Source organism: Curcuma longa, chromosome 19, assembly GCF_044706935.1.
Source record: "Curcuma longa cultivar G26 ecotype Majalengka, Jawa Barat chromosome 19, ITB_CL_G26_1.1, whole genome shotgun sequence".
Taxonomy (NCBI): Eukaryota; Viridiplantae; Streptophyta; class Magnoliopsida; order Zingiberales; family Zingiberaceae; genus Curcuma; species Curcuma longa.
Genome location: NC_133879.1, coordinates 4,594,727 through 4,619,447, shown reverse-complemented (window position 1 = coordinate 4,619,447; position 24,721 = coordinate 4,594,727). Strand labels below are relative to the sequence as shown.

The 24,721-nt window shown below is 35.0% G+C and overlaps 1 protein-coding gene across 2 annotated transcripts in view; it reads left to right on the top strand.

Annotated features, from left to right (window-relative positions):
- The first annotated feature begins 2,058 nt into the window (after positions 1-2,058).
- LOC141812605 (RNA-binding KH domain-containing protein PEPPER-like) overlaps positions 2,059-24,721 on the top strand; it is a 38,394-nt gene continuing 15,731 nt past the window's right edge. The window contains exons 1-4 of one of the 2 annotated variants that reach the window (XM_074700619.1): positions 2,059-2,473; positions 21,833-22,082; positions 22,242-22,387; positions 22,472-22,726. In XM_074700619.1, coding sequence (XP_074556720.1) covers positions 2,096-2,473; positions 21,833-22,082; positions 22,242-22,387; positions 22,472-22,726 — 1,029 coding nt within the window. In that variant the 5' untranslated portion in view covers positions 2,059-2,095. Of the gene's footprint in view, positions 2,474-21,832; positions 22,083-22,238; positions 22,388-22,471; positions 22,727-24,721 lie in introns of both variants that reach the window. The other variant, XM_074700618.1, reaches the window with a different exon arrangement.

Below are 24,721 nucleotides of genomic sequence, written 5' to 3'. Positions count from 1 at the left end.
AACTCGTAGTGCATGTGACCTTATAGGTTTTTGATTTATATTGATCGTCTATAATTAACCATTAATTATAGATTGATCATGAGTGACACTTAGTGGTACATTATGATCTTCAATTAATAAAAAAATCATAGTTAATTTCAGAATTATTTCTGAACCCTTCAGCAGCTATGGTTGAATGTACCTTTATTCTTTTCACCATTTTATACTCGTTTAGCTCAGGACATAGTCTATGTGTTAATCCCCACTAGATTGACTATGTCACACCTAGTCCAAGCTATAGTTCCTTGTTCTGTGGATTCAAGTTACTCAAAATAACTGTCTAAGAGGACCATCCTCTTAAAGTGTTATTGCTTTGACTAAAGATATACAAGTAACAATCCTAATAAGTGGCTATAGGATATATGTCTCTTAATTAAAGGAGTGGTGAATCCTCTATTGGCTATTCAAATATTTTTGGACACTTCGACTTATACCCAACCATCTCGGGTCCACACCTCCATAAAGACGCTTGCTTAAGATATCAAAGTGTAAGTCTTCATGACCAAGATGACTTGAATACATTAAGTCGGAGGAAACTTACACTCAAGTTGCAATGAGATCTTCATAGACATTCATAGAACCGCGTAAAATTTCATGACATATATGTAACTTCCAATGAATTAGTTATCTTTAACCAACATCCATATGTTAACTCTCAACATCCCAATATTTTTAGCTAGTGAGGATCGACTATTTGGTAAAATCAAGGAGTCTAACATATGTCAGTTTCACAGAATTGATGATGTTCAATCTCTTCAATTAATCGACTAAGGAACATTTCACTATGTACATAATTACACATGTAGAGATACTCACTAATTGTGATCTAATCACAATTTCTCTTATGCTATGCATTATATTGTAGACATTGGTAATTGAGTTTAAGATCAAATCAATACATAAAAATATATACTCAAATAATAATTTTACTTATCGAATACATAATATAATATATAAAGTGATTGTCTTAGGACACCTCTCAAATATAAGATTCGAACCACATGACATCTTGATATATTATTATGGTAGATTTTTTATATATTATTATGTATTTCTTCCATGTATATACAATTCAAACAAGTACCACCAATGATAAAAAATCTAAATAAAAACGAGTCCTTATTCACCTCCTTTAGTTACATCACAACTATATCTTACCAAAAAAAAAATGCATGCTAACCAAGTCACCGAGTAGTGGAATTATGTGAATGTAATAAATATATTATTATAAAATAACTAATAAAATAATAAAATTAGTGAAAAATTTAAGAAAATATGAATATAGAGAATAAAGGCTGACTTAAGGGAATGAGTTGAATAAGAGTTCTTTGGATGGAGGATGAGGGGGTGAGATTGTTGGGTATTTATAAAAAAAATTAGAATTTTTTAAAGGTTAATTTGATAATTTTAGACAAAAATTACTAAAACATCTTAAATTAACGATTTTTTAAAAATAAGGGCCATTTTGATATATTTGAGGGATGATAATCATCAATTTTAACCCAAGAACCAAACTGTATTGGGCCGGGCCAGCAAGCTCGGCATGGCACAAGGCTTGTGCCCACCCAAATTCCGGTCCAAGTTGGGCCTGACCCTTTCTAAGGCCATGCCCACTTGATCAACAGATCAAGTCACCAGCGCTCAGTCAAACCCACGGATTAGGCGAGCCGGACACGATAAGACCTGCTTATCAAGCAATGCATGGCAGTGCTAGTCTCCTAGATATGATATCGTGCGGGGTCAGGCATGACTTTTTCAGGCCGTGCATCACACTACGCATGCAGGGGCTAAACCATCTTCGTCCCGCTTGACCTGTGAATGAGATTGGACACAAGACAAGATAATCAATGGCTCAACGTGCTAGGCACAGCTCATTCGGGCCGATTGGCGATTGCTATCCTCACCCCTTAATTTTTTGCCCCCTTACATGTAAATCACGTGAGATAGTATTTAGTCCAGTTCTCTGGCTGCTCGAAAGTACGAAAGCCAAACCCTTTTTTTTTGCCCGCCCACCCCTTCCCTTTCCCGTACGGCCGTACCCTCTCGATCCGCAGTAATGGCAGCTGCGCTGGAGTCCGCCGGTCAAGGCGCTGGCCCCTTGGACTCTGAGACCAATATCGACATTCCTTCCTCCCCTGCCGCCGAAGTTGACGAAGAAGAGAACGCCTCAGCTGCCGAGGATGCCTCGGAAGCTGCCACAGGGGTGGAAGAGGATTCTGCTACCGAGACAGCCACAGAGACTAAGGTCGGAGGCGGCTTGGTGGTCAAGAAATGGCCTGGGTGGCCCGGGGATAACGTGTTTCGACTCATTGTGCCCTTGCTGAAGGTGGGGAGTATCATTGGCCGCAAAGGGGAGCTTATTAAGAAGCTTTGTGAGGAGACCAGGGCTCGTGTTCGTGTTCTGGAAGCTCCAATTGGTGTTAACGATAGCATTGTGAGTTTTTATTTTGCCTAGGTTTTACTTGTTATAGAATTTCTTCAATGCCTTTTCCCTTTCAGACACCGTTTAGTTATTGCTGAAGTTTTGCACTAGTCTCATTCAGGTCTCTCAAGATTAATCCATTTGCTCCTAAATTTTGGCAAATTCAGAATCGCCCCAAGCTTGTGATTGGCATCTAAGACAATTGGGATGGATGAAAAGAAATTGCAATGCATCACTTTAATTTAGAGGCTAATCTGGCATGTGTTATCTACTTTGCAATAACATGATTCTTTTCAGTTTCCATGATATGAAAATCATTTGTCATAGTTGGAAATGTGGACCAAAAAGATTATAACTTTGGGAAAAAGGAGGCTTTGTCTAGAGTATTTAAGCTATATATTTTAGATTGTGGAGGATTTAGATATTCAGTACCAATCTGGACCTGTCTAGTTTCTGTTCTTTTAAACCAAGTTCTGTTAGCATTTATACACACACATATATGTATGCATCAATATAGATATATGTATACATACATGGTGTGTGTTGCAATATTTTAGATGGTTGTCATGTTTATTCACTTATCACACAAGTGAATGAAAAAGCATGATTCTTATATCCTGTTATGGGATAATGCTACTATGTTAGTGTGTACACTTGAATACCTTGAAGGTTTACAATAATGGTTGGGCACTAATCAAGGACATGTTGGAAATGCTGGCTGTGAGGCATGTTCTTCACTTTATTTAAAGTGATAATTGCCCCCTCTACGGATATGCTGACGGTTCAATGGCAATTTCACTACTAGGATATAACAAAGTTTCAAAACCTATTGTTAGTACTTTTGAAGGCTTACTTGTAGAATTTCTCACAAGATCAAGTGTTAGATTTGGGAGGGGAATACTATCAGAGGGCATGAAATTGTTTAAATAATTAGCCAATTACTTATAGAAATTGTAGCACCTATTTATCAAAAAGTTATAACTTATTAGAATAGATCTGGACCATTGATTTGTGTCCATTACCCAAAAAGATGCAACCCAAAACATGCAACACTTCTTAATTAATTCTAATAAATATTTTGAATTTATTGTCTAAATGTTGCAATAATTTAAACATAAAAAATGAATTTGATGAGTTATTCTGATGTGTGCATGCTAATTTGCCTAATATGCCAAGTACCAAATATAGTATTATAATATAATATAACATAATATAATATGCTATTCTCCTTTACCATTCCACTCATTACTTTACCTATTGGTAAAGTAGATAACATCCCACTATGGCGAATAAACTCCGCCATGGATGATCTCAAGCCCAAATAAAGGAGGGTTAGGTTGCTAGCCAATATTAAAACATAGGCAAATGTTATGTATGAATCTATTAAATTATTGTACAAATGTTAGGTCTTTCCCTAGAAGGAATGCGTTGCAGGGTCTAACTATAACATATTAGCAAAGACCGCTACACCTCTATGAGAACTTGGGTGTAGTGTTAAATATATAAGACTTCTCACATCCTAAGTTAGATAAGAACAAACATTATAGGAACATCTATTGTCTTTGATTTGGAACATGAAATTTTGAAATGATTATTGACAAATCAATAGAGGTAGTGGATATAATGATTAAGAAAATAATTAATATCTTGTATTTATAAGAGCGAAAATAGGTGGGGGAGAAGACAAAAATGATAGAGAACTAAGGATTTAAATTATAGTATATAGGAATGGGTAAAATGAGAGACGGAGTAGGTATTATTGTAGATAGTTCATTAAAAGACAAAATAGTAAGAGTAGTTAGGAAGGGAGATGAGATTAAAGCTCTTAAGATAATAGTAACAAAAAAACTATTAATGTAATTAGCATATATACACCTTAAGTAGGATTAGATGAAAACTCCAAGTATAAGTTTTGGGAAAATATTGATGAGGCAGTATAAAAAATTCTGACAAACTAGATGATTTTAATATGTGGAGATCAAAATGGACATTTAAGAATAAGAAATGAGGAATATGGTAGGGTGTATGAGGGTTAGACTTTTGAAAAAAAAATGAAAAAGGGAATCGCGATAGCATATGAATTTATAATAATTAATATATTTTTTAAAAAGAGAGAAGAATAACTTGTTATTTTCAAAAAATGGGCATGATAAGTCGTAAATTACTTCTTTATGGTCAAGAAGAGGGATAGAAAAATTTATAATGATTGCAAGGTCTTGGAGAAAATTTAACCATCCAACATAGGCTAGTGGGGTTAGATACGTGCTTCAAGCATAATATTTGTAGAAGAAAAATGTACATGACTCATAGGATTAAGTGGTGAAGTTGAAGGATAAGAAACAAAGTATCTTCAAAGAGAGGGTAGGAGCACAAGTATTACAAGAAATGCATAACAACTTGAATATGACATGAAATAAGATGATATCAAATTTGAAAAAAGTGGTTAAGAGTGTACTCAGTGAGTTAAGAGGATTGGCACTATTAAATAAAAAATCTTGATGGTGGAATAAGGAAGTATATGAGAAATTTAAGATAAAAAGATTAGCCTATAAGTTATTGTGCACTTATAAGAACGAAGAAAACTTAAAAATGTATGCAATGGCAAAAAAAGAGACTAAGAAAGCAGTGAATGAAATTAAGAATGAAACTTTTGAGCGCTTGTATCAATAGCTTGATATAAAATAAGGTAAAAGGGATATCTCTAGAATAGCTAATGCGAGAAAGGAAAATAAAGGATTTTACCAAAATAAGATGCATTAAAGATCATAGTTATTAAAGGCATAAGAGACTCGCCTTTTCCTGGTTAGTGATCCCGGCGCATCATCTTGTGAGAGGCGATAGGCGTGCTTGAGACACGATTTTTGTTGCCTCATTGAAATGAGACGTATAGATGCAAATTAGGCTCCTAAAAAACTTTTTAAAGCCCAATCCATACCTTTAATTACCCTTTTAATTAATTACGTAGCATGTATGCGATACTTATTTCTATGCTCACATTGTCGATCATATTTGTCGATCATATTTCTCTAAATGAGATAGATGCTAGTAATGAATGGTTGATGGGGGGATTGAATGATAACATTGATGAAGAAAACGATTTAGTATTTGATGATAACAATTTGATTTGGAATGAAGTTGCACGAATTTCTGGAGTTGGTGAAGATGCCTATAGTTTTAGATCTCGAGTTTCATCTTCTTCAAAAGAAGTAAGGGCAACTATATGAAAAGGAACTAAGAGAAGATCTTCTACAAATCAACTTATTGATGAAGAGGAAGAAATCGGTCTTGAGGAAACTGATGAAGATTTAGCTGGATACAAATCTAAAACATTTAGCAATGATGATAATGTTATGATTGAGGAAGATGATGAAGATTTTAATGATTTAGATATTTGAATTTTTTTTTGAATTATGAGTATAACATGTTAGTAAATTTTATATTTATATTATTATTTAATATTTTGTGGACTATAGTTTTGTTAGTAAAATATTTTGATGCATGCGCCTCACTTTAATAAGGTGTGCCCTCACTTCCCACAACACCTATATGCTTTTGGGTGTCTCACGCTTTAAATAACTATGTTAAAGATGAATTCAATATCGTGCTAGTAAAGGATAAGGAAATGAAGGAGCAATGAAAGCGGTATTTTAATCAATTTTTTAGTGAAGTTTTAGATTACCAACTTAGCTTAGGAAATTTAAGTAAGTTAAAGGAATATATAGAAATTTAAATTTTTATTAGAGAATTTAAATTTTAGAAGTAGAACATGTGTTAAATTAGATGAAAAATAAAAAAGTGGTTGAATTAGATGATATTCTAATAGAGGTATGGAAGTGCTTAGAAAGGTAGTGTATTGAATAACTTAGAGTTATTCCATTAGATATTAAAATAAAGAAAATGTCTGATCAATTGATGTAAATACTTTAGTCCCTTTATATAAAACCAAAAGAGATGCACAAAATTATACAAATTGTAGGGACATTATGCTAATGAGCCATATTATAAAACTTTAGAAAAGAGCGACAGAAAAAATTAAGGAGATTAAAATTATTGAAAATCAATTTATATTCATAAAGGTTGATGATAGGATTTATATATCTTATTGAAAACTATTGAGAAAAAGCAAGACTTATACATGATATTCATCTACATAAAAAATGTTTATGACAGAGTCTTGAGGGAAATTATATAAAGAATTATAGAAAAAAAGTGTTAGCTTATTATTGTTGGATTGAAAATGCGCTAGAGGGGAGGGGGGGGGGGGGGGTGAATAGCCCGCTTCATATGCGTTCAAAAATCATTCAAAAATAGAGTCGTGTAACAGAAAAGAAAAACAAATAAGTACACAAATGACGTGTTTGTTTTTGTTTTCACTTGGTTCACAACTTCTGCCTGTTACTCCAAGGCTTGTGATCCGATGGCAATTCACTATTAACCTTGTTTTGAAAAATGGAAGGATGCTTGTTTCTTTATGACGATGGGTTCAGTCACAATCTAACTCTTAAAGTAAATAAGCACAAAAGAAACGAGAGTATAAAAGAAAGTTACAATTGACAAAGCGTTACTAAAGACTAGGTTTGTTTGAGCTCATAGCGGTTTCGCGGTATCGTTGCGTTGTTGCAGCTTGAGCATGTCATATCAGAGACTTAGATTCGTTGAGGAGCACTTGGATGATCGAGGAAAGAGTTATACTGAAGCACTGGTCGAACCCTACTTTTATAGGGTGATCCGAGTGCCTAGATCAACCTCAAGCGCCCCCACGAGGCCTATCCAATCCGCATTGTTGGTGATTTTTCCACCTTTGAGCACTTGTATCCTTTCCGGGCGCTTGGAATGCTGATGTGGCGGATACTGGATTAGATTTCGCTTCGGCTACGACTTATCTTTCTCCAAGCGCCTAGATCCCTTCCGGGCATTTGGACGATGACATGTACCAACCAGTTGAAATCTGCTAACTCAGTTGAATCTGTGTGTTCTGCCCCATCCAGGTGCCTATAACCATTCTAAGCGCCTTGAACTCTTCCAGGCTCCTGGAGTTGTCTCGAGTCAACTTCTAATTTGCGTTCCCTACATTACATTGCTAGCACAAACATAATATATATATAGAGTATGAACGACAACTTTTCAGTTGTCCGGTCTCACTTTTCGGTCTCCCGTGAAATCTTAAGTTGGATTGACGCCCCTATTGTTCTCTTTCCGAGAGCGCGTTCTCACTACTTCGCTCTTCTGATGCCAAATCTTAGTCCACCCAACTTAGTTGGATTTTTGCTCAGCTGATGTTGACCTTGGGACTTCTGCTAGATCTTTGGTCCTCGACTCCGTCTAGACTTCTGCATGGTGTCCTCGACTTTTAGGGCTTTTTGTCTGATGTCCTCGATCTGCCAAGTCTTTCTGTTTATTCCCTTCGATTAGAACTTCCTTGCCTAGTTCCACTGACCAAGACTCCCTTGTCTAGTTCCATCGACCATGACTTCCTTGCTGGATCTCAACTAGGACTTCATGCAAACTTGATAAGTACATCAGATTATAAATAATTTTAACTTTGATCCTTTGTCAATATCAAAACTAAGGTTTGATCGAATGATGCTACTTGCACCAAAATCTCCTCTTTTTGATAATTGACAACATGGTTAAAGTTAAGGGAAAAATAACATAAATTAATGTGGGAGAAAAAGATTAAGTATAGTATAGAAAAAATTCTCCCCCTATTAATATAGTAAAAATTCTCTTCCCTATAAACTAGGTTTTCATTTACTAAGAAGAGTAAAAGTTCTCCCCTTGAAATATAAATTTTCTTCAACTTTAGCCCTATTTCTCTTCCACTTTAACAAATATCAAAAACATGGTATTAAAAGAGGAGTAAAGTTGAACTTTATATTTAACATTCTACTAATTAAAGAAACTTTAGTGTAAAAGCACTTAAGTTGTCAAAACTAAACAACATTACTTTTGTATTAAAAACAATAGTTTTTGAAAAACATTATCTTTTGCTTGAAAAACACTTAGCTCTTGAAAAACACTTTACTTTTGAAAAAAACCTTTCTTTGTTCCCTTTTGACATACATCAAAGATCGGAAATCCTTTGTGTCAACAATAGTTTGTAAAAGTACATTTGTAAAGGATTTCTAAGTTTGAAAGCATGTTTTCTAAAAGTGATTTCAAAATATTTTCATACTTAAAAAATATTATCAGAAAATGTTAAGTCTAGAAAATGAGGGGAAGGATTGCGAGTGGAACGCATACCTTTCCGAAGTGCAATGGGAACATCAGACTCATGAGATGGGATCGAAGGACGAGGCGAAAGACTTGGCTCCAAAGATGTGTCCATGACAGTGTCAGTTGTTGGCGGCGGCAAAGTAAGACGAGAACGACGCTGATAAACCTGCAATGGAGAAGATGTCTCCGGAGGTGACAGAGCCTCCTCCGGAGGATAAAAGATAGCCAACGGTGTTGGCGTAGAAGGAGAAAACTCTGACAGAGATCCATTGGGCCCAAAAAATGGAACAGAATCAAAGAACGTGACATCGGCAGAGATGAAGTACCGACGGAGAGTAGGAGAATAACACTTATATCCTTTTTGAGACCGTGGGTATCCAAGAAAGACACATTTATGAGACCGAGGACAGAGTTTGCTAACGCCAGGATCGAGAGCATGGGCAAAACATATAGAGCCAAAGACCTTAGGTGGTAAAGGATGAAGAGACTGATGAGGATAAAGAACATGATAAGGTATTTGACCTTGTAAAGTGGAGGAAGGCATGCGATTGATGAGATAGCATGCAGTAAGGACAGCGTCACCCCAAAACTGGAGAGGAACATGAGAATGGAGAAGAAGAGTTCGGGTGGTCTCAAGAAGATGACGATTTTTGCGTTCAGCAACGCCATTCTGTTGAGGGGTATGAGGACAAGACGTTCGATGCAACACACCATGAGACGCCAAAAAGGTCTGAAATGGAATAGATAGATACTCACGTGCATTATCACTCTGTAAATTTCGAAGAGAAATACCAAATTGAGTTTTAATTTCATAGAAAAAGGATTGAAAAAGAGAAAATAACTCTGAACGATCCTTCATCAGATATAACCAAGTACAACGGGAAAAATCATCTATAAAAGTAACAAAATATCGTGACCCCAATGTAGAGGAAACACGACTTGGACCCCAAACATCGGAATGAACCAAAGCAAAGGGGGACGTAGCCCGATTCACAGTGCGAGGAGAAAAAGAACTACGAATATGCTTTCCTAATTGACATGACTCACAAGACAAAGATTTTAAGTGAGAAAGACTAGGATGTAATTGTTTCAACTTATCAAGGCTAGGATGTCCCAACTGAGCATGAATAAGAAGTGGAGATGTTGCCGCCGAACCAACAAGAGAAGACTGTTGAAGCCGATATAGGCCATGAGACTCACATCCGAAGCCAATCATCTTCCCCGTACTCCGGTCCTGTAAGGAAACAGAAGATTTAGTAAACGAGATGATACAATCAAGAGACCGAGTAAGCTGACTGATTGATAATAAATTAAAGGGAGCACCGGGAACATAAAGAACATTATGGATAGAAAGAGATGGAGAAGGATGAACAATACCAACACCTTGGGACTGAGTTTGAGAACCATTTGCCATGGTGACAAAGGGTAAATAACCAGAAGTAGAAAGAGAAGAAAACAAAGATTTATTACCAGTGATATGATCGGTGGCTCCTGAATCAAGAACCCAAGAACTCGAAGTGTGAGATATGCCAGCAAAGGAATTACCAGTGAGTGCAACGGTAGCAGGGGAATCAGAAGTCTTTCGATCCTCATACCACTTCAGAAAGTCGTCATAGGAAGGCGGTGGGGTTGGATCTGGTGGCAACTGTGAAGTAGAAGCTGAAGAAGTGACAGAACTCTGAACAATCTGTGCAGCACGAGGAGGTCGACCACCGGGCGTGCCAGGTCGACCATGTAGATTCCAACATTTATCAATTGTGTGTCCTGGTCGGTTGCAATGATCACACCAAGGGCGTCCTTTGCCACCCTTACGAGGTGGAGGTCTGTTGTTGTTACGAGAGACCAATGCTGATGAGTCAACATGACTGGAAGGAGGCAACGTCGAGACTTTGGCAGGGACACGAAGGAGAGTCGCCCAGGTACTGTCCATAGTAGCCTCTGTGGGGTTACCCAATATTTGATCACGAACATGAGAATAATCTGTGGGCAAACCATATAAAGCCAGAGACATAAAAAATTTCTTCCGATTTTCAAGCTCTGCAACAGGAGTGGCCGCAGGTGGAAGCAGTTCATTGAAGTCACAAAGAAGTCTAGACACCGAACCCAGATAAGTTGACATAGAATCCTTAATCTGATGGGCACTGAGAATGGTCATGAGATCTTCACAAACTTGATAGAGTCGCCGAGAGGTATTTGTAAAAAGTTGTTGAGCCTGTGTCCAAACAGCTTTGCAGGTCTTGTGAGTGCGGAAGACATCCTTAAGAGATGGATGGATGGTGGCTCGGATAATACAACATAATTGAGCATCAACCTTTTTCCATAGAGGACGTTCGACAGCTTGAATATCTTCTTCGATTTGGGTGAGATGTGTTTCATAACCCTGTCCAATAAGCCAAAGTTCTATGTGAGAGCTCCAAGAGGAATAATTCTTACCATCCAATAGCTCGGAAGAGAGCGGTGCAGTGATGTGGTTGGTAAAAATTGAGATATCTGACTTCGAGTTGCTGGAGGTAGCCATGAAGAGTTGAGAACGCAAAACTCCTTAATGTGGTTGATTCAAAGTGGTGTTTGATGTTGCTTGCTGTTTGCTGTTGGAAGGTGGTTGTTTGCTGTTGGAAAGTGGTGTTTGCTGTTTGCTGTTGCTTGCTGTTTGCTGTTGGAAGGTGGCTGTTTGATTCACGAACGCCAATCTCAACACCTTCTGCTGATTGTTTGCTGTTTACCTTGACCACGCTTTTGTCCGGCGACCAAGAGAAGAAGAAGGAAGAAGAAGTATGGTTTTCTGCCTCCTTTCTCACGCGCGACGGCAGAGAAGGCGTGGCGGTCGGTAGGGTTTCAGAGAGCAGCACCAAACGCGAACCTGGGTTTAGGGAGAAGATCGTCGCGAACCGCAGCCGAGGGTTCCCCTGAGCGAGACGAAGAAGACCTGCGCCTCGCGGAGAAGCCTTTGCGGCGCTGCGACTTGGAGGCGTGGCTACTCGGAGAAGATCGTCGCGAGGGGAGCCGGATGCGCCTCGCGGAGAAGCCTTCGCGGCGCTGAAGCCTTCGCTCGCGACTCGGAGGCGTGGCGGACGCTGCTGCGGGAGGCCGATCGCGTACGCGCTGATGCGTCGCGACGAGAAAAGGTGCGACGAAGGAAGACGCGCACCTGGGTCGCGACGAGACGGCGTGATTCGGAAGAGCAGCGACGCGGAAGGAAGGAAGGGAAGGGATCGGGATTAGTTTAGGGTTCGGCGGATAAACCTGAACCTAAACCTAATCGCTCTGATACCATGTAAAATATCATGGAATTGATTGCTTTATTATTGAGACAAGCCCCTATTTATACAATAAGATAGGGATCTATTCTAACGACTTATTCTATAAAAAAAACAGAATATCTAATAGAATATTTATTCCTCCTAAATATTCTAACAGATTTAAATTATTAGATTAAATTTAAAATAATTAAGTTAAGTTTAGTTAAGATTGTTTAAACTACCTTTTAAGTTTAAAACTACTTAATTGAGTTTAAGATAAAATTATTAATTAAAGTAAGATTAAATTATTAGTTAAGACTTAAGATAAAAATAAGATTATTAGTTACAGTTTAACTTAAGTTAAGTGAAAGTTGAATAAAATTAAGTTAAAATCATTAAGTTAGATTAATTAAGATTAAATTGATAATTAAGTTTAAGTTAAATCTTATTTGGGTAATTAGGTTTTAGAGTTTATTAAGTTCTAATAAGTTATGTTTGTTAAATATATTATGCGTAATTACGAATTTATTAAGTTACTTAATTTATTAAATTAGTTGAATATTAGGTTAATTAAATTATATTAAGTTCGGTTATGAAGCATTGTTTTAATTATTTAGGTTAGATTTATTTTATGTGTACTATTATTAATTAAAGTTAAATAATGATTAAGTTTTGACTTAATATTATTATTAATTTTTTTATAAATTAAATTAAAGTAATTTAATTAAGTTTTAATTATTTTGAATTAATTAATTAATATTTATTAAGTTAAGTTTTGATTAGGTTAAGATTATTTGAGTTTAAATTATTAGAATTGGGTTTAAATTTATTTAATTATTTAACTTATTTAGTTTCGGATTAATTGATTATATTTAATGAATTTATTTAGAATTAATTAAGGTAAATTAATTAGGTTAATTAATTTATTTAGGGTCAATTGATTAATTTGAATTAATTGAGATTAATTAGGTAAATTTAATTTGGATTAGATTAATTTGTTTCAATTTAAGTCCTAAATTCTTCTCATCCATTTCTAGATTTTCAATTAGTTAATCTTATGGGTTGTGTGAGTTTTATTTTGATTTAATATTAATTGTGAATTTAGAAGTTTACTTGACGTTGTGCTAGATTTAGATTTACTCGTCAATCAGTTAAATATATATTTTAAAAATCGACTTTTAGGTCGTGGCTGGGCAAAGACCTTCTTGGTTATCAGAGTAACGACCATTTCCGTAGATATTTTTTTTAAAGAAATAGTATATTTAACCTTCTTCTTGGAAACCCTGGTCTAATTAACCCATGTTGAATTGGGGTAGTTTCAACTAGTTTTACTAGACCGATTGCACCTGGTAGAATGATTCAACTTAGACAAGCTTTCGACCAAGTTTCCTAGCTTATTATCATCCCAATTTCTTCCGATACTATGTTGTTAAGGTTAAGTTAAACTTTTTTTACCTAACCATTCTAAATTAACCATAAAATAAAAACTAACATAAAAAACAAGCAATTTTTTTAATAATGAAAATGTTTTTCCAATTGACTCCCCCTTGATCATGACTTAGATAAGGTCTATCCAATACACGTACACGATCTTGAGGGATCCAATATTTGTTCGTTTTGACTTGTTTAACCAAATTGATTTTACGGAGCCTTGCTTGGACTCTAGGTTGATTTCATGTTGCTAGCGTTAAATACGATCTATTCTGATTAAACTTGGTTTTATAGCTAAGTCCGGTTCGATTGTACATAGCTCGTTGAGATCTAAGTAGCATAGGCTCTTGGATCCAATAGTAAACTTTTACCATTGTAGTTGGTTAACTTGATCTTTCAAGTTGAAATTTTCTTCCTCAAGCTTTTGGACTTGAGTTAGGTTCCAACTCGAACTTCATCAGTAACTAACCTTGGGTTAGCTTTCTCTTTGAGGAGATTGATCTCCGAGTGACTTAACCCTTAGGTTTGATTTTTTTTTTCTAATTTTTTGTTTAGATATGAAATAACATTAAATAAGTCTGAGTATGTGCTTACATTGTGGTTCGACCCTTCAGAAATGGATACAGATCTGTAGCTCAATTCTGATTTAGCTTCCAACTTGGATTCGGACTTGGTCTCGGACTCGACCACTTGTGCTTTTGTTGCTAGTGCCACAAAGCTTGTTTGATTGGGTTCCTTCGTGTCCGATTCCTTCGAGGACAATTTGTAATCCTGCATTTAACATTAGGTAAATTATTCAAATGGAGGCTGTGCTTCGTTACCTTGGTGTTGTTGGTTCCTTCGTATAGCTTGATTAATCTCTCTCAACATCTTTTGTGCTGATGAATGGGCCGATGTGATTGAGCTCCTCCTTGGTTAGTCCGCACTGGAGGATTTGAGTTGCTTTGACATCGACTTTCATCTACCTCTTAATTTTGGGCGTCTAACTTTCGTGTTCGACTTCATTGACTGGTAGGGTGAATCTAGTCTTGATAGTGATCCATATGTCCACTTGAGTCTTTAGGTAGACTTCCATACGACTCTTCTAGTAGTCGAAGTTGTTTCTGGTTAAGAGCGGGGGCTGAGCTATGCTGTAGCCCTCTTAGTGTGCCATTTAAAATCTTGCACACAATAAAAACACATAAAAATTTTCAAGACTTTGTCATTGGATTAGTAGTACGAGAGCAAATTTTAAAACTTCGAAAAAGTTGCTCAAGTGATGTTTGCAGCAATTTTGAGCAATTATTAAATCTGAAAGATTTCGTCAAAAGAGGTAATTGCATTAATTTTGATGAGTTAAAACAAAAAAATGAACGATAGAAACAAATTCGATTGGTGGTTGCACCAGTTTCGAGCACCTTGCTTTGATACAAATTGTTGGATCAAAAAAGTACTAGATGGGTGGTGAATAGTGCGCTTTGTATGCGTTTGAAAATCATTCGAAAATAGAGTCGTGCAGTGGAAATGAAAACAAATAAGCGCACAAATGACACGTTTGTTTTTAATTGGTTCACAACCTTTAGTTGCTACTCTAAAGTCTGCGATTTTTAATCGTTTCGATAGACAAATTCACTAGACATATCCATGACACTTTGTTGCGGTGTATATTATTTGTAGATGATATTTTTTGGTTGATAAGACATGTGAATGAATAATGTTAAATTCGAATTTTAGTGGGAGACACTAGAGGTTAAAAGTTCAAGGATTGATAGAGTAAGGATAGAATATATGAAGTTTAAATTTAATAGTAAGATAGTTATTAAGATAGAAGATGACGAGATCTTGGCATTGAAAGTTTTAAGTATCTAGAATTATTTTTACAAAAGGATGGAAGAGTTGATAATGATTTTTTACATAAAATACAAATAGGATGATTGAAATGGAGGAGGGAGGACGTCTGATGTTTTTGTGATCGTAAAGTATTTCTAAAGTTTAAAGGAAAATTTTACAAAATAATTATTAGATTTGTTATATTATATGAAGTTGAATGTTGGCTATGAAGTAAACATACAAGTAAAAGATGAGAGTTGCAGAGATGAGGAGGTTAATGTGGATGTGCATACATATGAAAATAAAAAAAATGAGAACATTAAAGAAAAAGTTGAGGTTGCACTTACTGAGGGAAAATTTTGAAAAATGTCCTAATTAGACAATGTGAGATTATGATAAATACGCACATTGATATCAAAAAAAAGACTTGTTAGTAATGATAAAATTAGATGAGATATAGCAGGGGATCGAGCTCAATGACATAGAAGAATTCATATAACCGATTTCATTTAATGGGATAAAGGCTTAGTTCTTGTTGTAATAAAATTAAAACTACCTATGTGCGACAAATAATTTGACATTGTAGTCTTTATTCTACAATCCTCACTTAGATTATAATGTCAACATTTCAGTCTTTGCTTACAATAGGAATTTTTTAATTTAAAACTACTTTTAGTTTGAAAGTTTCATGACTCTAATCGACTACTTGTAGTTTAAAAACTTAAATCAAGGGTTCTTGATATTAGAATCAGAAATTCCATTGTATACATAGGTATTCCAAGCCTTTGTTTGGAGTGGGTACCATTCCTTATGTTCACATAGATGGAGTTCCATGCAACATGAACCTCAATGAGAGTTTAACACATCCTCAAAGTATTGAATAAGAAATATCTCACTCATCACTAATCTATTATTATCCATTAAATATTACTTAGCAATTTCACTAAGTGAAGGTAGGGTTCCAATTATTCATGATTTGTTTTGAAGGATCTTAGCCACCTTTTAACTTATGATGCTTTTATCTTTTCTCCGGTAAGTCCTTTATTTATCAAATCAACTAAGATCTCACATAAACAATATTAATTATTCCATTAGAGTAACTGCCATATGTTCCTACCTTATAGTTATGTCTAGATTTTCCATTGTATACCTTTCTAATTGCTCTAGATATTGTAGCTTTGCTATTACAATTTAAAGAGACAGGTCGCATGAGTAATGTATGTTTGCTTCTTTGAAGTCTAAGAAGTAATTATGTACAAAGATTCATGATATGATTTATTAGTTTAATGCCTATAATTTACATAATTTTGTATGACTTCATTGATTTTATATAAGGGAATAAAGTACTTAGCCTCCATTAATCAAGAATTTTCTTTGTTTTCAATAACAATACCTTATTTTCTTAGGCACTTCTATATCTTTATTGGAATATCCTTCGGTCCAATCATTTTTTTTATTTTTTATCTCATTTAATGCCGGATCTACTTTTGGAATTTAAATTCCCTGATAAAAATTAAAATTTCATTTCTCTGATTTATTTCTTACCTAAACCTTCATTATTAAAAAGTTGATAAAAATATTTCTTCTATTGCTCTTTTATTATCTCATTCTTCACTAATACCCTATTGGATTCATCGTTAATTTATCTTAATTAGACTTTTTAGTATAACCTACAAGTTTAGAGCGCTTGATACTAACTTGGTTCTTTTATGTTCAACCATTTTGTAAAAAATGCAAAACACTCCCAAACCTCAAAATAATCTAACTTGGGGGTTCTCCCTCTTTATAATTCATATGGAGAAGTTTTGTACAATTATGTATATGATTTGGGACTTCAATTATGTATATGACCAGAAATTAGAAGTTATTCTCCCCATAGATTGAAAGGTACACTTAACATTTAATATAAGACAATAAGTCATATCAACTATAGTTTTTTTTTCTTTTTGCTTAACCATTATGTTGTGGGGTATATGATGCACTGTATTGGCGTATACTATCATTTTCGTTACAAAAGATAATTCATTGGAAAAATATTCACCACCTCCATGACTTCTTAGAATTAAGGGACCTTTATTTAAATTTGTTCCTCTAGATCTTTGTGCAAAAATACATTCTTGACATCAAGTTGTTGTAACTACTCCAATTATAATTAGCTGTTAATGATAGTAGAAATCTAACTGCATTCATTTTTGCAATTGGAGCAAAAGTCATTAGATAATCAATTCCATAGGTTTGAGAATAGCCCTCGGCTACCAGCCTTGCCTTACATCTTTCTATTGATCCATTCGTTCAAGTTTCTTTCCTTCTGCAACTTCACTAATTCCCATGTTTTGTTCTTCTCTAATGCCTTGATTTTTTTTCCATTTCTAATTGGATAATGCCTCAGATAAGGTGGTAGGGTTGATAATGGTGTTCAAGTTAACTAAGAAGGATTTACGTGGTAGTGAAAATTGTTTAAAAGATAAGAACTTTGCAAGAGGAAATAAAAGTCATTTTGTACACTCTTTAGTTCATTTCCTAAAAGCAATGGGAAGATTTAGGTCTTCATCAGCTACATGAGATTCAGTACAATTTGTAATGAAGAATTAGAAATTATTAGCTCATTCCTAAGATTTGGGTTGGGTATTTGGACTTGCATTAATTTAGGGACAACTATCTTCTTCCTTAAATTTGCCCTGTCAAGTTTCATATTCTCAATGACAAAGTTGGTAGTTCCATGCACAGATTTAAGCACAGGTTTACACAGAATTTGACGCAGATTCAAATTTAGGATTTAATATAAATTTAGACATAATATTTGACACAGTAAGACATTCAACCAAAGGATTTGATAGACGTTCGGATTTAAGATTTACTATTCGCACATAGGATTTGATATTGACTTAGATACTGACTTAAACATTGGAGATGAATGACAGGTCGAGTATGAAATCCCATCCTTATTTTCTAGTATAAAATTCTCTTGAAGATAAGCAGTGTTGTAAATGACGGTAGGTGGTTGATTTTTTTCTATTATATATATTATAAATTAATAGAATAATTTTATTAATCTTAAATATATTAATTAAAAATAAAAAAGTTAATTTAAATATTTTTTTAAAAATAAAAAAAATAATTTTTAAAATATATATATTAAATTAATAGGATAATTTTATTATGATTTAATTAAACATATTTAAATTATCCCAATCATAGGTAGGAATTGATTAAAATTATTAATCTAAAGTTTTGATTAAATCCTAAGTTCAAAATAAAAAACCTATCTTTGTTCAACATTTCGGCTTCGGCATTTTAGCTTCGGACGTGTCGTCGGACCCAGGCGACGCATCCGGAAGTATCACCTGAGTCCACGGTGAGTTCGGACCCATCGCCTGGGCTCGACGATGAGTCCAAATTCGTCATGCAAGCTCAGATGCGTCGCTTGAGCCTGGTGATGAGCTTGGACGGATCGCCCGAGCCCGACGACGGGCCTAGACGTGTCACTCGGATTTGACGACTTGTCCGAAGTCGAAACGTCAAAATTGTTAGTTTTTTTATGGCGGTGGTAGTGATGACAGACAATAGCAGTGATGGTGGTAGACAACAGTAGCGATGGCAACAACAGCGGTTCGAGGCAGAAGGAGACACTACAAAGGTTTTTTTAACCTATGTTGACTTTGACCGCTGCCTAAATTATTGTCTTTCACAAATGCGGTGTAGTTGAGGTCTGCCTCTCGCCTAGGCAATCGCCTTAACCGCTATTTAGAATACTGAAGATAAGATATGGTGAAGTAAGGTGCATGTTTATTGGAAGGAATACTTATACCCCCTTTTGAGTTGAGGAATAACCTACAAATACACATTTTAACACCCTTGGATCTAGCTACCCTCTATTTTTTGACTATGCATAGGAACAAATGATACACACCTAAATATTATGAGGACTGGGATAAAATTATTTATATAGTGTGTATGTTTGGATTGAATGTTGAGAGTTTCCATTAAACTCTTAAATCCCAAGATATTGGAGGATGCACAATTTATAAGATGAACAATTGGAAGAAAGCGCTTCTCCAAAATGATTTAGTCATTTTTCTAGAATATGAGTGCTTGGGTTAATTGTAGTAGGTGGTTTTTGTGACTTTGTTTTATTGTGTTGTATTGATAGAAGATGACTATGTGCTATCCTTTTTTTTTGGAAAATAAAGAGTTAGAAGTTGACTAAAATAAACCCTAGCATTATCTGTTCTAAAACTTTTGTGCTAAAGCTTTTGATATTGATCCCAATTTTATTTTTAATTGTGGAACAAAAAATTGGGAGTATTTTACTAATATCATATTTACATATAAGTAAAAAAAATCTAAGTAACACGAGTACAATCATCAACGACACAAACCATTTTGCCCAAGAAACATTAGGAGTAGTAGGACCCTAAATTTCACTGAAAAGGCATGTTTGTTTTTAGCAAGTTCACACACTTTGCAATGGAAATTCTTACGATCCATATTTTGAAATAAAGATAGAAATAAAATTTTAATAGTTCTAAATAATGAGTGCCCATGTTGGTGGCTGTGAAGTCAAATTTTATCATTATTAGATGAATAGAGTTTTGAAACTAAAGAAGACAATTTGCATTTGGTAATGTTTTACTGTCCCGATGTTTTAAGATAATACATTTTTTAGCATGTGCAGTCATTTCCCTCGAATTCTTATCATGAAATACACAATAGTTATAATGAAAAATTACATTGCAACATAATTCTCGAGCAAGCTTTTGGATAGAGATAATGTCTCTGGATAATCTGGGAACATGAAGAACATTTCTTAAGGTTAATGATGATCTTATTTTAACATCTCCTAAACCTGCAATAGTAGTTAAGCAACCATCGACTGTGATTATTTTCTTATTGAATGGGGATTACATGGAAAAACTACTTGGTAAGTGTGTCACATGTTTGGTAACTCCTGAATCCATAATCCAAGAGTTGCAAGTATCTGAGACATTAATCTCATAGTGGATGGAAACATACTTGAGTACACTAATGAAGCAATACATGGAGTCTTTTCAAGATTACCAATAAGAGATCGCAACCTCTCGAGCTCTTCTTGGTTGAGTTCAATTGATCCTTGTTTGTTCTCCTTTATGCCCCACTCTTGGCTGAGCGATTTGCCATGAAACTTCCAAAACTAGCTTCTAAAATTGTTCATGAGTATGACTAGCCTTCTCATAATAGGTCCACCATAAAGTATCATGGTCAGAAGCTCGATTATTTTGCAATTCTATATATTAAATGGCCTCCTCTAACTTTGTTCTAACAATGTTTACAATTTTTGACATTTTATAAGCCAAAACTTAGAGGGAAAAAATTAGCAACAAATTCTGAGCAACTGAGAAAAATCCAGTTATGTAAAAGAAATCCAGCGAAGGCTCATAACTAGTACAGGAAAAATTATTAATAAAGGCTGAGCAACAATGAAAAATATAGCTAGCTGGTAAAATAATCTAACTATGAAGGCTGGTAAAAGAAAAAAATTGTTCTAAATCTAGTTATAAAAGCTGGTAAAAGGAATTCAACTATGAAGGTTGAAAATGGAAAAATTCAGTTATAAAGGCTGTCAAAAGCAATTCAAGTATGAAGTCTGTTGAAAAGAACTCACAGGAAAAATCGGCAATGAAGCTGAGTTAAAGGGAAAAATCCAGCTATATAGGTTGGTTAAAGGAATATTAGACAAATTGACAATGATGGCTAGACAAGATAAGTTTGCTAATGATGAAAGACTAGAGAAAGGAATCTAGTTATGACGGTTGGTAAAAGGAATAAGAAAAATTCGAGCATGGATGTGAATAGAGAATTAATGATGATAGTGGAACAAAACACTAAAAGGTGACGACGGAAAAGTACAAGGATGCACTATAGAAAAAGATGTGTAATGATAAGGAGAAGGGGAAGAGAAAAAAAGTGAATTATGAGATTGTTGGTTTAGGGTTTGGATTGAAGGTGTCACAAGGTAAAGAAAAAAATTTAGAATAGAAGACAAGGAAAAAGGATAAAGTCTATAATTGGTAAAAACTAAAGAAAAATGATTTTGAAAGATAAACATCGTGGGGAGAAAGAAAAGATATTATGGCTCTAATACTATGTTGGAAATTAAAAATTATATTACGTCATGTAACATGAGATCTAGACCCCTTTTATAGAATGATATCACACCTTATTCTTCATAAAATACTAAAATGTTTAATATACTTTAAAAAAAAACTAAATAGCCTTTTATGAAAATTAGCTATGCTATTATATCCCATAATTTATGGAAATATTTTCAGCCTATACATGGTTAAAAAAAGTATTGCAAATTAATTAACAAAGAAGAATTGAAAACTTTATTATTTAAATATGTTTATTGGACCAATATGCAGCTTTTCATAACTGTGGGTATTATTTCTTGCATTTGTTAGGTTTTTTTTGCATGTTGTAGCAAATGCCTAGACTCATCAACTCAAGGGGCACCACACAGCAATTAATAAGAAAGAATTAAAAACTTTATGATTTAACTATGTTTATTGACTCATAATGTAGGCTTTTATCTATATCTTTTGTGGGTATTATTTCTTGAATTTGTTAGGCTTTGATGTTGTGTGTTAGTTGCTGAAAAACTAGTAACAAAATATACATTGGAACCTTCTCATGCCAGGTCCTGATATCTGGAAAAGAAGAGCTAGAAGCTAAGATACCCCCTGCAATGGATGCTGTGTTAAGAATCTTTAAACACGTTAATGGTATATCAGATAATGTGCCTGATCATAAAAATTCTGGATCCACTGTTGCTACCTGCTCAGTGCGCTTGTTAGTAGCCTCATCACAAGCTGTGAATTTGATTGGGAAAAAAGGTGAAGCCATAAAATCAATTCAAGAGAGTAGTAATGCCGCTGTAAGGGTTATAGGTATATCTTCTTCTTCCTTGGATTCTGTGACTAGTAGGTCAAATTGGTTGTATGTTCATTTGTCTAATAGTTGCATGGCAAGTTACCCTGTTAAGATCATCATGAACATAATACTGTTTCTGAATCACCTACATTAAATTCTTTTCTTTTTCCTAGGAGATTTCCCATTCTATGCTGCTGCAGATGAAAGAATTGTTGAAATACAAGGTGAACCTATGAATGTCGTTAAAGCTCTTGAAGCTGTCATTCAACACCTCAGGAAGTTTTTGGTTGATCATAGTGTACTTCCTTTGTTTGAGAGAAGTGTAAGATTTTCTTCAAATTCTCAAATGTAGTCCCAATTAGGTAGATGCTAATTAATCATTTGCCATTCATTTACCCTTTTTTAGTACAACATGCCAGTCACACAAGAACGGCCAGCAGGTGCATGGGGTGAAATCAACCAACCTTTTGGCCACACTGGACAACAATCTGCAATTTGCAGTGACTATGGTTTTCCTATTAAGCGAGATGCTTATTATCTTGATCATGAATCTCGTTTAGAATTACAAGTACAACGTGGTGGACTTTCATTGTATGGACAAGATCTTGCTGTGTCAGATTTGCATTCTTCTGCCTTCGGGCGTACTGGAAGTGTCTTGGAGGTACTTATCCTACTGCTGTTGCCTGTTTTATATGTTGTTCTTAGTAAATAAATTTCTTATTATAAGCATATTGCTAAGAGCCCAAACAAAGTTGAAATCTTTGTGGTTGTTTCGTTCTTGATAAATAATTTTAGTTTCGGCAGGCATTTTACTTAGAGCCCAAAATCTGAATCGGAGTACAAGCTTTTTAGCCTCATTGTTTTGTTTTTGAGTTTTAGCCATGTACAAAAGCATCTGGTTGAGGATTGTGGGGACCATGAGTTGAGGCTTCTCGGTCCATAGAAAAATATTCATATGCCTTGTGGAAAATAAGGTACATAGAGAACAAAGAAGAAGAAACGTAAGAGGCAATGAACTCATGATCACAATAAGGGAGACACAAAGTTATGTGGTTTTATCAAGAATGCCTACATCCATGGCCACAAGGAAGAAAATTCTATTACTCAAGACACTGGTATAAACTGAGATAAGTGTTTAACAAGAAAAACCTAATCTCACTTCAAGGTTTTCCCTTCTCATAGATCAAGGAGTTGAGGCATGCACTTAATCATAAGTGTCATGCAAATCTCCACTAATTTAGGATGACCTAGTGGACTGAGATTGGGTCAGATTTGTGCCATGAATGCCTGTTTAACGGTATATCCGTTTGAGTTGACTTCTTGGTTGATTGACACATTTCTGGCTGATAGGTTAGGCATATAATCAGTTGATTTGGTAGGCTGAACTCCAAGATTGGTCTGCAAGTCTGAATGACTTGAACATGCTTGACTCCCTTAATCAACCCCAAATCTTAGTGTAGTGCAATGAATCAGGCTTCACTCCAATGCAACTCAATTTTCTGTGCTTTTATAGAACAGTCAGGCAGGGCGATCTACATGTAGAGTATATAGAGAGCTTCACTTCCATTGCTTGCTATGTAGATCCTGTATCAATTGACATTGAAGATACCTTCCGATTTGATGTTGTATAAACTTAAAACATTTGACCTTCTCCACTGTCATTGTCATGCCCTATCCGAGCTGAGTTAATTGAGAGGGAAGTTTTGCGCAATGTGGTTTATAGTAATGTCAAAGAAAATTACAACTAAATTAATCTAGATGCATACCTCAAATAAGAGCACTGCAAATCACTGCACAAATCAACAACTAGATTTTTGGTTGCACCAATTGGACACATTATTCTCTTTCATTAACCCCACTAAAATTCACATCATTTATATTCTCAAAATTAGTCTTTCACGGGGTTTAATGTATTGTTTTATTAACATTCACATCTCATGAGTTAATCATTTAATGCTCAAATCAAAGCTTCATAATTATGGTGAAGCACTATAGTCACTCCTATCAATATCATAAATAAAAACACACATTAATAGGCTTATGCCTTGTCGATGTAGTAAAATAAAAATGGGAAAAACTTCACATAATGCCAGAGTTAACTCTTTGAATTAAACTGTGGGGATATTCGTCTCAATATGCTCATGACATGATAATGTACCCAAGATGATTCGAGGCAGACATGGCTAAGGGAAGATACTTGCTTATTTCTTCAGATTCGAAATTGTATTGATAGTGAAGTAATTGGTTTGATTAATCATTGTGAATTTGTTAAAGAGTTGATGAATTATCTAGAATTTCTATATTCTGGGAAAGGGAATATCTCCCGTATGTATGAGATTTGCAAAATTTTTTACTGTGTGGAAAAGTAAGATCAACCACTGATTAATTATTTTATGACATTCAAGAAGACATATGAGGAGCTTAATATGTTGTTGCCCTTTAGCCCTGACGTGAAGGTTCAACAACGCCAACAAGAGTAGATGACTATTATGAGCTTCCTCGCTAGCTTATCTCCTGACTTTGAATCCGCCAAATCACAAATCTCTCTGGTTTTGAGGTCTCCTCTTTACAAGATGTATTTAGTTGCATTTTTTGTACAGAAAGTACTACTCCTGTTCCACTTAGTGGTGCTTTTGTGAGTCGCAATACTAATTAT